This window comes from Chanodichthys erythropterus, chromosome 21 (genome assembly GCF_024489055.1).
Source record: "Chanodichthys erythropterus isolate Z2021 chromosome 21, ASM2448905v1, whole genome shotgun sequence".
NCBI classification, from domain to species: domain Eukaryota; kingdom Metazoa; phylum Chordata; class Actinopteri; order Cypriniformes; family Xenocyprididae; genus Chanodichthys; species Chanodichthys erythropterus.
Window position 1 is genome coordinate 26,666,953 of NC_090241.1, and position 14,702 is coordinate 26,681,654.

Below are 14,702 nucleotides of genomic sequence, written 5' to 3' on the forward strand. Positions count from 1 at the left end.
TTTTTCTTATTTAATATTTGTTATCATTGTTAATTATATAACATTATAAAGGAGAGAGTCTGTTTTATTTGTTCATTTTTATTATATTTGAATCTTATTCTTTTTATTTACAATACTGACATTTTTCTTATTAAATTTGTACTTTATTCAAATACTGTTTTATGAAATTAAGAAAACTTCAATACCTACGTATTACTTGTGTGTGACAAATAAAATAAACAGACACCATCTTGACTATACATGTTGAATTGGATAAAAACAGTTTTAACTTTTTAACTTTTTTAACACTTTGGCATCAGTCAAAATATTTTACATTTTATCGTTTATATCGTAGAAATTAAGTTAAAAAATCAAGCGACGCAACAAAACGTTTTAAATCCTGTCACGTGACTACAATTTACAATGGGTGGCCACGTTGATTGCCTGAAATGTATTCTTGCGCTAAAATTTTATAATGACTCTTGTCAACGCTGTTGTCTAAAATACACACTTCTAACCACACAGTGTGGTGTTCTGTGTTAATAAATGTGAAATTACAATCAAATATAAGTGTTGGTTTCTTGAAACTTTAAAGAAGGCGTGATTAGACACTATATAATCCTTGATTGGGGCCTCTCTCAGAACCAGTCAGAGATCTGAAGAAATTCGCCGCTCTGCGACTGAACAGAGACGAAAGAGAGAGCTCAGAGAAAGTACCCCGAGGTACATTGATTGTTGGAGTCGGACTACAAGCTTTAATTAAGTGGTAGAACCCTGTTATCTACCAGAATTGGTCCTAATATATGTGAGCTTTAGTGTGGTGACGCGCTTTTTTATGTGCGTCGTGCAGCTTTATGATTGTTAATAAGTTTCCTAGCCTGCTAACCCGACTCACTAGCTTAAAAATAAACAAACACGTATATTTTTGAAAATTTTCGCTCTCACGAAAAAACCCAAAGGAGAAATAAGCCAAAATTTAAATTAAAAAACGGAAATGATACAAATAGAGCCGTTTGTCCATAAGAACTGAAGAAAATCCTCGGCGTCGGCTTGTTGAGTTTAGCCGGTTTGCTAATGAAATGCTTCTCTGTCAATTAGCTATTAAATCTGGATTGACAGGCGATACCCGAATCTCCTGTCAAGATTGTCGACCGAGACACTTTATTTTTTAAGCAGGAAGCTTCATCTGCGTCCTGCCTGAAATCTGGACTGACTGCAGCATCTCTTGTAGTTTGGTATAGGACAGGTAGCCAGAAGCTAACTGAGGTATCCAGGCGGGGAGAGAGGAGGTGTTCTGACACCGTTTCAAATATCAGGTGAGTTCATCAATATACCGAGAAAACGGCTTGGTTTTCCAAACAGACTCGTTCTTCTTGTGAGGGATTGTAGCTTAATGTCCTGCGTTAGGCTGATTAGTATTCTGCAGTTTGTTTGCTGTCTGCCTCGTCATTTGCTAATACAACAGCTACTCAGATTACACAGGAGCCAGACATTTACTTGATCATTTTAAATCCCGACAACTTTGAATCCTCCTTAAAATAGATTGAAGTTAAATTTTAATCTGATGCTCCCATAGACATTAAGATAATATATCCTGCCTAAAATGCTTGCATCGTATTTGTATAAGTACTCAATTACTCACCGATTTTGATCTGGATAGCTAGTTTAATGTATTTTGTAGTATTCTAAGGCATCTTTCCCAGCCACTAAGGCTGCTTTGTGCCTTCTAAATATTCAGTGTAAAGATGCAGTGCCACATAAAAGCCACTAAATTGTCTGTTCTGACCCAATTCACCTAAATGCCACTTCAGAAGCACTTCTGTGCCACTTTTTCAGTATAAATTTGGCATCATCCAAATAAAGGTACACTAGACTGACATGGCAGTTTAAATAATGCTATAGAATCTCATTCACAGGTGCCCAGAGTGTCTGATATTGGGGCTTCACATCAGTTTGACCACCCACCTGAGTCATGGAGAAGGACGAAAATGGTGAAAACATGGTGGACACAGTGAAGGACTCAGTAGTGACCTCTGCCTATAGGTATACCAAGGTGAGAACAATCCATAAGAGGCATTTTATGAGAAACACATTTGCCTTGATCTTTTAGTATTATAGTGTGAACACATACTGAAAACAATGTGTTCGAATTTTAAAGAGGTGGCGCGGCGCCGAGCTACGCGTCCGGTGTGCGACCCCCTTAACATTTAGAGCTTTAAATGTTCTACCTTCTAAAAGATGATATAATGAAACTAGGTTTTAAAGGCACAGTAAAACGGAAGTATAAACGGATATTTACTTCTGCAAGCTAACTTGCAGGTGCTGGGTTTAAGCAGACTAAGGCAGTGTCTGAAATCACATACTCTCTTAAGTAGGTACTTATTTTAAATAATTACTTCACAACCGCTAAAAAGTGTGTTCTATATTCTCTACATTCGCCATGTTGTCATTATCATGTGACCTACCAGCATCAGTTGCGCCACTTCACTGCCATTCACAAATCCTCTCCTGTGGCCTCATAGAATAGTTGCGTGTCCATCGTATGCTAGTCTTGTCACGAGAACATATTATATTACATAAATATTGCAATACCAATATTGAATCGATACCATGGCTAAAAAAAGAAAAAAGTAATTGAATAATGACATAACTTAAATCACATTGTTTTATAAATTTTAAAAAACACATTATCAATCACATTTGTTAACCTTTCACAATTTGGAACAGGTTGGGATAGGGATGTGTGTATGTAAACCGTGAAATATGGCTCTTTTTAGAATGCTGTCATTCTTAAAGTACAGGTACTAATAAAATGTAGAACTGTAACATTTTTAATAGCAGGGTATTGCAGTACGTTTCTAGTACCGGTATATGGCGCAACACTGTCATATGCACACGTCAGAATCTGGTCGGAAGAAGTAGGTCGTCTGGGTACTTTTTGGCTTACTCCTTTATGAGTATTGTGAATTTGGACTTGCATCTTTTGTCACATACTGTGTTTCGCCTAGTATATAGTAAGGACGCATGCAATTTCAGATGTAGCCCAAATGATTGGAGATGTCTGGCATACGTCACCAGAGAGAAGTCTATTTTCACCCGAAGGTCCAGTTATGATAATTTGATTAAACAATACAAGGTCAAAAAAAGGGCATGGATGATTTGCTCACAATAAGGTCTATAACATGCATTTTGAAAATTGTTGGGGTGAATTTTGCATGCGTCTCATGCCGATTTCAAGGGTGCTTTCACACTTTGTTTGATATCTAAACTCAGGTGCTCCCCTGCTCTGTTCACTCTGTAAATTTGGGGCTCGAACCACGTTTTACATTTGTGTCATTAAGCAACATCTGTTTATCCCCTGTTGCCATGTAACAATGCAGGAGACAGAAGTGTTAGTGTGAAAGCACCCTATTTTTATTTTTTATACAAATCAGGAACTTTTGTTCAGTTCTGTCATGCTAATAATCAACTCTGTTTTTGCAGGAAGAGCTTATGGAAATCAAAGAATTGCCAATTTCCAATGAGAGGCCAGAGTGTCTTTCAGAGAAATATGACAGGTGAATCTTTTATTTAGTGTTTGTTTGCAAATTCGGTTTGAATAATTATGAACGTGGCACCATATCTTGCAAGAAGATTATAGGAAAAGGACATCAGTGGTATATTTGGTTCCTGCTGCATATCCTCCCTTATACCTAAAGGCCTGGATATACTTGATTTTCCACGTTCCGCTCAGTCTCGCAAACAGTTGTCCACACAGCTTTCAAAGAATACTAAACCAGGGATGGACGAGTTTGACACATGCGCAGTGCAATTGCTGTATATTAAAAAATAAAATAAACTTTCCAGTATTGGTTCATTTACCACACTCCTTTGTAGTGTTGTCAAAAGTACCGACTTTGGTACCTAGTCGGTACTGAAATTAAAAAAATGTGACGCTTTGAGCGCTGTTGAGTGGATCCGTAAACCTCTCTGATTGGCCGTTGTTTTCACGGCTCATCGGATATGTCTGTGATAGGCTTCAACGCTGTAAAAACGTTGTAAATAGTCCTCAATTAATTTCTTCACTAAGCGCTTGAACAGATACACAAGGGAGCGCTCGAAAGCAGGCGTCTATCATGGATTGGTCCACTGTTAGACACCTGCTTTCAATCGCTCGCGCTCCCACATTCAAAACGCTTTCAAATTCAAACACTTCCGTGTGCTTTCAAATGCTCCCACGCGTTGATCATTGTAGCCAATCACAGGCATATCCGATGAGCATGGCAAAACAATGGCCAATCAGAGATGTTTATGAACCCGCTTAACAGCGCTCAAAGCGTCACATTTTTAAAATTTCAGTACCGATAGGTACCGAAGTCGGTACTTTTGACAACACTACTCCTTTGTTTGAATACTCTTAGTGTCATGTTACTGACTGATGTTTTAAATGAGCTTGAAAACCTAAGCCTTGTATGTGCTAACGGTACTGTTTTCTTCATAGTGATGGGGTCTGGGACCCTGAAAAATGGCATGCCTCACTATATCCCTCTTCAGAAAACAGCTGTCCAGCAGAAGGATACAAGAAAGATTATGCAGAGGATAGAGTTCCACTAAAACGCAGAATTGCAGGTAATTGGGAAAGAGCTTGGTCCTTGCATTTAGTTATTTGACTGTCTAAACCTTTTGTTTTTCCCAAACCTAAATTAACTTTGCTGTCCCTAGATCCTCGGGAACGTGTAAAAGATGATGATCTGGAGGTGGTTCTTAGTCCGCAGCGTCGTAGTTTTGGCGGTGGTTGTCAAGTGGCACCCACTGCCCTCCCTCGCCGCCCCATCAGCCCTCTGGAGAACAAAGAGAATGAGTCTCTCCGTTTGGGGGGAGCGCGTCGCATAGGGAGTGGCCGCATCATGTCCTCACGTGTATTTGAGAGGGACGCACGGGTTGACAAGGAGAGGGAGCGAGACAGAGAGCGTGACTTTAAGGACAAGAGATTTAGGGTATTGTGCTATGGACTAGAAAGCAAAGGCTTTTTTTTGCTGTTGCATTGTTCAAAGTATAAAAATGTTCTGTGTTCTACTACAGAGAGACTTTGGAGACAAAAGAGTGTTCAGTGAGAGAAGAAGAAATGACTCCTATGCAGAAGAGGAGCCAGAGTGGTTCTCGGGTGGACCCACTAGTCAGTCTGAGACCATTGAGCTTATTGGCTTTGATGACAAGATCTTGGAGGATGATAAACGGAGGACCAAACGTTCCAGGAAGAAGCCAGATTCTTTTAAAGAAGGCATGTACAGTACAAGTGTAACGACAAACGCTTAAGAAATGCTTCTGTGCATCTGTCGGCGTACTCATTTTTGTTTTTCAATCTTCCACACCTACAGTTGAATGTAATGGCGGTCTCTCTGAGGACCCTGAAGTAGTTCAAGAGTCAGGAGCTGATCAAGAGGTTCCACATGCTGAGGTTCTTCCTGAGCAAACCCCTGGAGAATTTGACTTCAATGAGTTCTTCAATCTTGAAAAGACCATGCCTGGCCTGGCTTCGGTAAGATATGGGGAGCACTGCATGCTTCAAGGGTGATGGGCACAAAATAGCTGGCTTGTCTTAAAGGGAGAAGTAATAGACAACAAATCACAAGGTTTTTTGGGGGTTTTGACAAATGTTTGGTCCATCAGATGATGTGGTTATTAGTTACTTTCTAAGCACTTTTTATTAGTCTATACTATTCTCTTTACTTAATCTAAGCCTTTTTTTTTCTGCTCTGTACTACTCTTTTTACATTTATCTCTTTAGTAGTAGTCATGTTCTGGCCAGATTTGTATTGCAGCTATTTTGATGTCTCCTAATGTGATTGTATATAATCTTTGTCACCTCACTTGTCAGTAACTTAAATGTTACACCAATTCAAGTAGTAGGTGCTTTTATGTGGTTATTTGGTGGTTGCAGAATGGTTCAGCAGGACTGTTTATGGTTCATATGTTGCTGCTGATGGCTTTGGTGTAAAGAAGTGTGAAATTATTTGTTTGTGTGGCATCAAGCTATTTGTTGGATTTCAAGTTGTTATACAGAAAGCTCAATGAAATGCAAATTTATGCCCATCTGACTTGTAAGGAGTATATTGGCTGCACATTTTGGTTGTGCCAATTAGTTTTGAATTTTTTGGGGGGTAAATGAAACGTACAGTGCTCCACATTGCCCATTTGTCACCTCATTGCGCTAAGCAGTCTGCAGACACTCTTCACGTAAGTGTCATCCAGTCCCCATGACCGTTTCTTGCTTCTGTGCTATAACAGTTTAAACAAGGGTTCCTCTTTCTTTCCTTGCAGATGATTGAAGATGTTCTTGCAGAGGGTCCGGTCATGGCCAGTCGTTTCAGCCGCTGGTTCTCCAGTAACAGAAGTCCTTCCGGCAGCCGCTCCAGCAGTCTACGTTCCACACCGCATGAGGAGTTGGAGAGACTAGCATGTAACTATTTCCTATTGTTCTCTTCACCTGGTTTTTCAAGGTTGCTCACCTTGCTGTGAATTAGGTTTGCACCAACATGGACATTTCTGGCTGATGCATATTTTTTTAAAAGTAGTCTGTTACTGTAAATCTATTTTTATTTTTTCTCTATTTAACTCTCATTATCAGATCACTGTTTTGCTTTTAATTTTGTATTAAATTAAAACCATTAATTTTACACCCCAATTTTACACACCAATAGCTTCAAAAGCCTTTTTTTTTTTTTTTTTTTTTTTTAATATACATGGTAAACGTTCAGTTGCTGTTTATTACAATCTTGTCTAGTCAAAATGAAAGTGTTTGTATAAACTGTTCAGTCTGTTTGCTTTATCCACGACACGAGACGCAACCATGGTACAAAACCCAACAAACTGTTGCCGTCTGTCAATGTGGTGTGAATTGGCCTTAATGTGTTTTTGCAGCGTTGTTTAAGTTGGTCAGAATCTGCTCGATGCTGCTCAAAACACCTGAGTGCATTGATTGTATAAGGAGTTTTCACAAGAGTGCAGAACTCCCTGAGCTTGCACTAAACTGAAGTGATGGACCGGTTCAGTGATTTATAAAGGGAGCACTCCTTTCTTTGCTATCTGCATATAAACCATTCACAATTGGTGTGTTTTTTTTTTCTTTTCTTTTTTTTTTTGCTAAATGTACACAGTTTTGGGAGTAGCAACTTTACATTCAAGATGGAATCTGAAACTGTTGTTTGACACCGTGATAACCATAGTAACAGACAGGACAAAAGTCTGTCAAAATAGATCTGAATAGATTTTTAGTTCCCAAAAGTTCCAATATGTTTTGCTATAGTATTGAAATTGGTACAGAGAAAGATCTTTACTGGGATATTTTGTGTCAGGTCTCGATCCTCATACTGGAGCTCTGAATCAGGGTACATCTTTGTACTTCACCCCCATTTCTTCAGTGGAACGCAAGGAGAAGGTGGACATATTGGAGCTGCTGCATAAAGCCAATATTGACCTAAAACCTTTACTGTCCAGCCTGAATGTCAACAAGGCTCACCTAAAGGAGAGCAGTGAGTAGCATCCAGTATAATTGACTATTTAGCTAGAACATAAACGCACACACCTCTTTATATAGGTAGTGTCTGTGGCGTGCTGCCCATTAACTCAATGTCAAATTTCCCATCATAAAATTTTATAATTATAAAAAAAAAAATTATTTTACCCTTTTCTATCTGCCCTCTTATAGCAAACTCTGGGGTGGTGTTGTCTCTGGAAGAGGTGGAGGGGAGTCTGAAGGCACTGAAGGTGCAACCTGACCCAGCTCCATTACCACAAAGACAGTCCAGTGGAGGTGGGGGAACTCCCTTTATGGCAGAGCACCTGGAAGAGGCTCTCACGGGAGGAACTGGGGCTGCGTCACGACCACGAGACCCTGACATGTCTGCATTTAATAAGTTAGTGAGCACCATGAAGGCAAGTGGAACCCTGCCCACTCACCCCAAAGCCAGCGGGAGCAATGTAAGTATGTTATGTTTGCATGATTTTGTAAGCGCTTGCTGCATGTTGTCCAGCTTCAGGTAAAGCTGCATGTGAGAATGAAATGCATGCATTGGTTGCTTCGCTTGTTACGCCCAAGTATTACCCGCCTCAGTGGGCTTTGCATGCAACTCAATCCAGTGCATTTACTTGCTAGTTGGTCTGGGGTAGTAAATGAGTATTGGTTTATTCTGACTAGTGATGGGCATAAATTTGTGTTTGGCAGTTTTGGCTGACTAGTCAGTGAACTTTTGCATGCATGACTTGGTGTATCCTCTTTTTTTTTTTTTTTTTTTTGTTACATGCTATGTTTTTAAAAGCTGGTATGATGTAGACGCCATCAGTGTTTGTGACGTTAGCTAACAAAACGTGATGGACCAAATGGCATGCATACTATCCGATCTGTTTTTGTCTGGTTCAGACTGCAAATAACACTTTTCTGCTTTTGTTTTCAGCAGTCAGTGGATCCTGCTCTTGTGTCCTTATCAGAGGCACCGGTACCAGCCTCTCAGCAGAAAAACATTTTTCAGGTGATCAAATTCTTACCCTTTTCATTGTTGAAGACATTCTTTGTTAGTTCTGTTACCTAATTTATACTTATGACATCAAGTACAATGACTGTCTGTAAACTACTGTAACAAATGAAGTAAACTGTTAGTAATGCATAACCAGAAGTTCAAGCACACATCAATTTCTTTTTAAAAGCTGGCAAATTGAAGTAATATCAGCTTTCACTGATAGTGGAGCTGAAGCAGGTTACTTTGCTTGCGCAATAAGAGCAAGATATAAGTGTTAGTAAAAGTGTCCTATTAAAGTTATGGGTGTTGACAAAGAACGTAAGATATTGTGATTTTGTGCTTTAGGAGTTGTTGGTTGGCCCTCACGGCCCTGTTCCTGCTCCTATACACCACCGTGCTTCTCCTCCACTCTTCCCACAGAGAGCCCCTCTACAGGACTTTTTCCCAGGCATGCCACCAGCGCCAGGTGAGAGGAGTTAAATGTTATTGATTTAATCCAACCGAAGGATGTCTAATATGAAACATGGCATAACATTTAAACAAATGAAATTCATGCTCCTTATCTTTTGTTGAATCTCAGGATTTCCTGCTGGTCCACAAACTATGCTGGATCAAATTCCAGACTTGCATAGGGCCAGGAATACACAACAGGTAAAATTCCAATACTATGGGCAGATATTTAATGTTTTTTATTTAATGTGCCCATGTGTTTTTTTGTTTTTTTTAAATAAAAGAATGCATGTTAAAATTCAGTCCAGGTATGCATTTTTTGATTCATTCATTATCAGACATTCATATCTGAATATATCAAAATACATAAATCACAATTCATGACATTATTAAATGTACATCTAATGATATTTATTGTGAATCTACATTTTGGGGTTTCCTGGAATGATTACTCTGAGAGTAAAGGCTGTTAACATAAGAGTGACAATAAAACGTACAATAGTATGTCCTTGGTTTTGCATGATTTGTTAATCAGAGATGAATTCCTTATTTTTAGATGAGAGCTTTGCCAATGGGAGTGGACCAGGCCAATCTGGAAGCTTTGTTTCAGCAGGATCTGGCAGTTTTTAATCGCTCACAGTACCAACAAGCCTACAACAAACAGGCTCACGATAAGGCGTTTCGCAACAGGTAATTTCGATTATCCAAGACCATAGCAGGTCACAGGCTGATTGTGCCAAAGCAAGCCCTTCTAATGCTATCAGCCTTTTGAATCACCAAGATGTCTCTTAATACTCAGTCTCAGTCTGATACAAGATAAGAATGACTATTTGTAGTTTTAAAAGCTGTAACTAAAGCAAGCAAACAAATGGATGTCTTACCCAGATATGAATCCTGCTTTTATGCATTTATTAACATAAATGACTGTTATTACTCAGTCCAAATGAATGGGCTGATAATATTGTGTACAGTGTTAGTTTTATTTGCATCTGAATCTTGTTTTGTAGACAAACCAGGATGAACCGTTCACCTGGACCTCACCTTCCTGGCCGGACCTCACCTGGCAATACAGTTACTAGTGTGGTCAGTCAAATCTATGGCTTTTAATTTAACTGTCATGGAGGCATTTGATCATGCATCTGTTGTATTTGTCAACTTAACTTTTAATGGCTCCATAAAGCTGTATGAAGTACTTTAAATGAACATAAACCAAACACAAGGTCATTTAAATTTTTCCTCTCTGCTGCAGTTGTCTCCATCCTTCACTCCCACCTCTGTGATCAAAAAAATGTATGAGTCAAAAGAGAAAAGTCGAGATGATCCTGGGAGTAGGCCAGGAAGCAAGGAGGAGACTGTGAACTCTCATAACTCACAGGAGGGTATGAAATGATACATACACAAAAAAAACAGGAGCAGGGTGGAATATTTTGTTTCGATAACTTGTTTTTCTGCTTTTTATTTATTTTTTATACATATTGTGATATGAAAACGGTTTCACCAGAAGAATAGCTTTATTTGGAAAGAATTAATCATTCTAAAATGGAGGTGAATTTGTAGGGGAGTGAATCTGCATAGAAAATCATTAACAACCAGACACTTTTTTTTTTTTTTTTTTTTTTCCTTTGCCTAAAGCCATCTCTTTTCATTTATAGATGGGCCCCCATCACCCAGTTCCTTTCTGGAAGATGTGGACACCAGTGGTCCTCAGACTGGTGGGGTAAAGGCATGCTCCACCCCCGTTCCTGCTCAGAATCGTCATAGTAAAGACCCAGACCGACCCAGGCCTCCTTCAACAACTGGCCACCACACTCCCACCATGTTATCCCCAGGGCCCTCTTCACCCTTTCCAAGACCCCAGATGTATCCAGTTCCTCTGCTTCCCCACGTCCCCTTGGTCAGACCCCCACCCCAGCTTCACCCCGGTGTGATGCAGAGGATGCTGGCTCAGGGTATTCAGCCTCAACAGCTTGGACCCACATTATTACAAACAGGTTGGTTTGTGTGACTTCAGTAGATCTCTAAAAGGCCTAGAAAAAAAAGACTCTTTGCTGGACATGAGGAATTACACTTTTTCTTTGTTCAAACCCGTTTGTAACTGGAAAACAGTAAATGGTGAATTTGTTCTTTTTCTGCATGAACAGGCATGTTCCCTCAGGCTGTAGATCTCTCTCAGCTTCAGGGACTGCCCCCAGCCCTCTTAGGGCAGCCTCTGTATCCCCTTGGTCCTGCAGGACATCCGCTTATGGCCCCTAGAGCCGCAGGAACGCACGTGCAGTTAGCAGTCATGCAGCAACAGCTTCAACAACAGCAGAGACCCAGTAAGTACAGTCCCAGTGTTTTAGAATTCCTGTTAGGCCCTTTTTACACCTAGCATTAAGATGCAGTTTGGTCGGTCAGATCACAAGTAAACGAGGGAGAAATACCCATTTACACTTGGTGTTTTAATCGGTCTCTTGTCCAATTTCGACTACTTCTGTCCTGATTACTTCAAGGGGAGGGTCTATGGGAGGGTAAATGTAATTTTTTTTTATTTTATTTTATTTTTTTTCATATCTTTTGATCTAATGGACTAAATAAGCTTTCGCAGTTTACATATGAATGCGCCGGGAACGACCAGAAAAATATAGAGCAGCAGCTTTCGTTTCTGTTCTGACAGGCGCAAGGCCATTCTGAACACTGTAAGTGCATGTTAGAAAACAGAAATAATAGATAATGTTTGTGTCAGTAGGCAGTCTTTAGCGGCCGTTTGAACACTTTTGACCACATGAGTGTCTACACTATGAAAGAAATCCAGTCGAATGCATTTTCCACTACCTCTGTAAGTGGTCAAAAGTGGACAAGCTCAAAACGTTTTACACCTGTTTAGCGCAGTCTACTTGTGATCTGATCGACCAAAATGCATCTTAAGGCCCAGATATACTTCAAACGTTCTTTTTTTCTTCGTTTAGGAGTAAAACGAAGTTCGAAATGCGTGAGCAACAATATACTGTAATTGAACATCTGACTCCGCCCACACTGCTGAGATCGACGGTTAGATGAATATGTAAATATTTGCTGTACACTTTATTCAGTAACAAAATAAACACAACAAAAATGAGAACTGCAAGCATTTTCATAGAAGGCTTAAGAAAAGCGTCTGATCATAACGTGTTAGCATGAGCTCTGCAAATCAGCACTCCAGTCACGTCACGTATTTATATAGCACTTTATTCAATAGATTGCTTAAAAGCAAGCAGCTTTACAGTATCAAACATGAAAAACAGTGTCAGTTCCTCATTTTATCAGAAGCACAACTTAATTTGCGTGGAAGTCTTATCTGTAGAGTTTGTTGAGGTAAGATCTCCGCAGGTGAAAACATGAACACGCTGGATAGCCACAATGAAGGCGGAGCCTCGGTGCACACCTCCTATTACGTTATCACTGACCAATGGTAGTATGAAGGTGTTTTGCAGCTGAAGTGAACTTTTCCCAAAAGTTCGCTTTGGCAAGCTGTTTCGAACTTCCAAAAAGAACACAAAATGAACTTGGCTTTGGCCTGATTTTGTTCGAAATTGTCACATTAGTTCGTTCTTCGATTTTCGTTTGAAGTATATCGGGGCCTTTAATCCCAGATGTAAACAGCCTTAGACTGGTTTAAATCATTATTATTATTATTATTATTATTATTATTATTATTATTATTATTATTTTTTTTTTTTTTTAATGCTCACCAAGGCTTTATTTATTTGATCAAAAATGCAATAAAAATTAACTTTAAATTTAAATATTATTAGAATTTAAAATTTTCAATGTTAAAATGTAACTTATTCCTGTGACCGCAAAGCTGAATTTGTTCATGCAACTACTACAGATTTCAGTGTAATATGATCATTCAGAAATCAGTCTTTTATGATGATTTGCTGCGTAATATGGATGGTTATTTGAAAGCAATCTTTTGTAGCACTTCTAAGTGTTTGTTTACTGTCACTTTTGATCAATTTAATTCATTCTTGTTGAAAGTGTGTATAAATACATAAACATACCTTTTTTTTTTTTTTTTTTTTTTTTTTTGTGTGTGTGTGTGGTTTGAACATTTTTGTTTCGTTCACAGATCTGCATGTGGCTCCATCAGGAGGCATCCAGTCACAGAGCCACGGTCCCCATCGGACAAACCATTCCCAGCGAAGAGGTGGAAGCCCTCCTCTGGGCCTGGCCAAGTGGTTTGGTTCAGACGTGCTGCAGCAGCCGCTCCCTTCCATGCCTTCTACTAAAGTAATCAGTGTTGATGAGCTAGAGTTCCGCCAGTGATGATATCCTGTGACCAGTCAGCAGGAGCGACGCAAGACATCCCTTCCCCACTACCCTCTAGTTGGAGAGATGTGAACTTTTATTTCTACCATTATGTACATATGTCAGAGCCTTGTCTATTTTTCTGTGCTCTGTCTGAAACCCTTGCAGTTGCTTTTTTTTTTTTTTTTTTTTGTGAAAAGGCCTAAAGTTGAGAGCAAAAAAAGGGAAAAGACATGTTTTTTTCCTGCTGCTTTTGTCACAAAAAGTAATGTAGTTTCTCGCAGTTTGTTTTGAATTCAGTTTTTGCAGTAAAGAAAGTAAATAATGTATAGGCCTGAATTGTACAGATTATGGGAATTGATTTTCTTTTTCCACCTTGTACATAGTTTTTTTTTTTTTTTTTTTTTTTTTTTTCTGACTTTGTGGGGAAGGTTATCCTGCTGTCGAGGAACCAAAAAGTTGCTTATTTTTTGCCCCGTCACAATGTCTGCACAATGTTCCATGTTTCCCATCGAAGGTTCATCTGTGTAGGAAAGGGTGGCACTGCTGATGGCTGCTTTGTTGGAAAGATGTCCACGTCTGTAGCGATTTAATGCATCCCTGATTTGGAGATACATGCCCTTGAAACTTTTGCTGGAATATTTAAGTCAGAATGTTCTGCAAGTGGGGACACTCTTCCACCCCAAGAAGTGAATGCTAGTTGTGCCTTTGTTTCCTTTTTTTTTTTTTTTTCTTTTTTTTTTTTTTAAGAAAAAACCCTCCCATCCTTCCTCTAGCCAGTCTTCTTAGTCGATGTATGAGAAGCACTGCTCTGAATCACATTTGTTTTAGGGTGGCAGGGGTTGGCAATTAAGTAATGTGCTATTAATTTAAGAAGCACAAATAGTTAATAAATATATTAAAAAAAAATTAAATAAAAAAAAAAATCATTCACATAAATGCATTTCTGACTCATTGATTTCAAGGTATTAAATTGTCTGCCTGGTAGAAGTGTACTTTTCAGATGGTTGAGTTGGAACAAATCCTCTGCATTGAATGGATCTATGTATATTTTTATGAAGCTATTATGCCCTAGGTCATTCATATTCAAGTGTAACTGGACAGTCATGTTACTCTATTCTTGCAAGGTATATTTACAAAATTCCAAATGTAACAGTGAACATTGCAGAATTTAATAACTTTGCACATTTGCTTCAAGCCATACTCCCCTCGCCATACTTCCATAGCTTATCTCATGGACACTTGGCCAGGTGGTGTTTTTCTTTCCTGCGCAAACTTTTTTTTTTTTTGTCTTTGGTGATTTTCACATCCAACATCCTTGTTGGATAATGAATGAAACCTAATGAGTTGGTGCAGGTTTATTCAATTATACTTATTTATACTTATTATTTTTTTTTTTTTTATTTAAAGAGGAAGATATTTGGATTTACAACCCAAGGAGAAAAATCTGAACTCAAACTAAATATTGTGGTGTGAAACCAGGTTTATATAAGCATCTATGCATTTTTA

At 38.9% G+C, this 14,702-nt stretch overlaps 1 protein-coding gene across 3 annotated transcripts; it reads left to right on the forward strand.

The window, feature by feature from the left end:
* The first annotated feature begins 644 nt into the window (after positions 1-644).
* Positions 645-14,121, forward strand: eif4enif1 (eukaryotic translation initiation factor 4E nuclear import factor 1). 3 transcript variants are annotated; one of them, XM_067373225.1, is made up of 20 exons: positions 665-702; positions 1,211-1,295; positions 1,896-2,032; positions 3,463-3,536; positions 4,460-4,587; positions 4,681-4,955; positions 5,041-5,239; positions 5,337-5,497; positions 6,280-6,418; positions 7,314-7,490; positions 7,667-7,938; positions 8,412-8,486; positions 8,820-8,940; positions 9,055-9,125; positions 9,481-9,614; positions 9,932-10,007; positions 10,174-10,303; positions 10,577-10,915; positions 11,066-11,242; positions 13,015-14,121. In XM_067373225.1, the coding sequence occupies exons 3-20, from the start codon at positions 1,952-1,954 to the stop codon at positions 13,209-13,211; spliced, it is 2,826 nt and encodes a 941-aa protein (XP_067229326.1). In that variant the 5' UTR covers positions 665-702; positions 1,211-1,295; positions 1,896-1,951; the 3' UTR covers positions 13,212-14,121. The 3 variants fall into 3 exon arrangements, with proteins under 3 accessions (XP_067229327.1, XP_067229328.1, XP_067229326.1); XM_067373226.1 differs by having other exon boundaries at positions 645-1,295; positions 8,415-8,486; XM_067373227.1 differs by having other exon boundaries at positions 645-1,295; positions 7,380-7,490.
* The last annotated feature ends 581 nt before the right edge of the window (positions 14,122-14,702 follow it).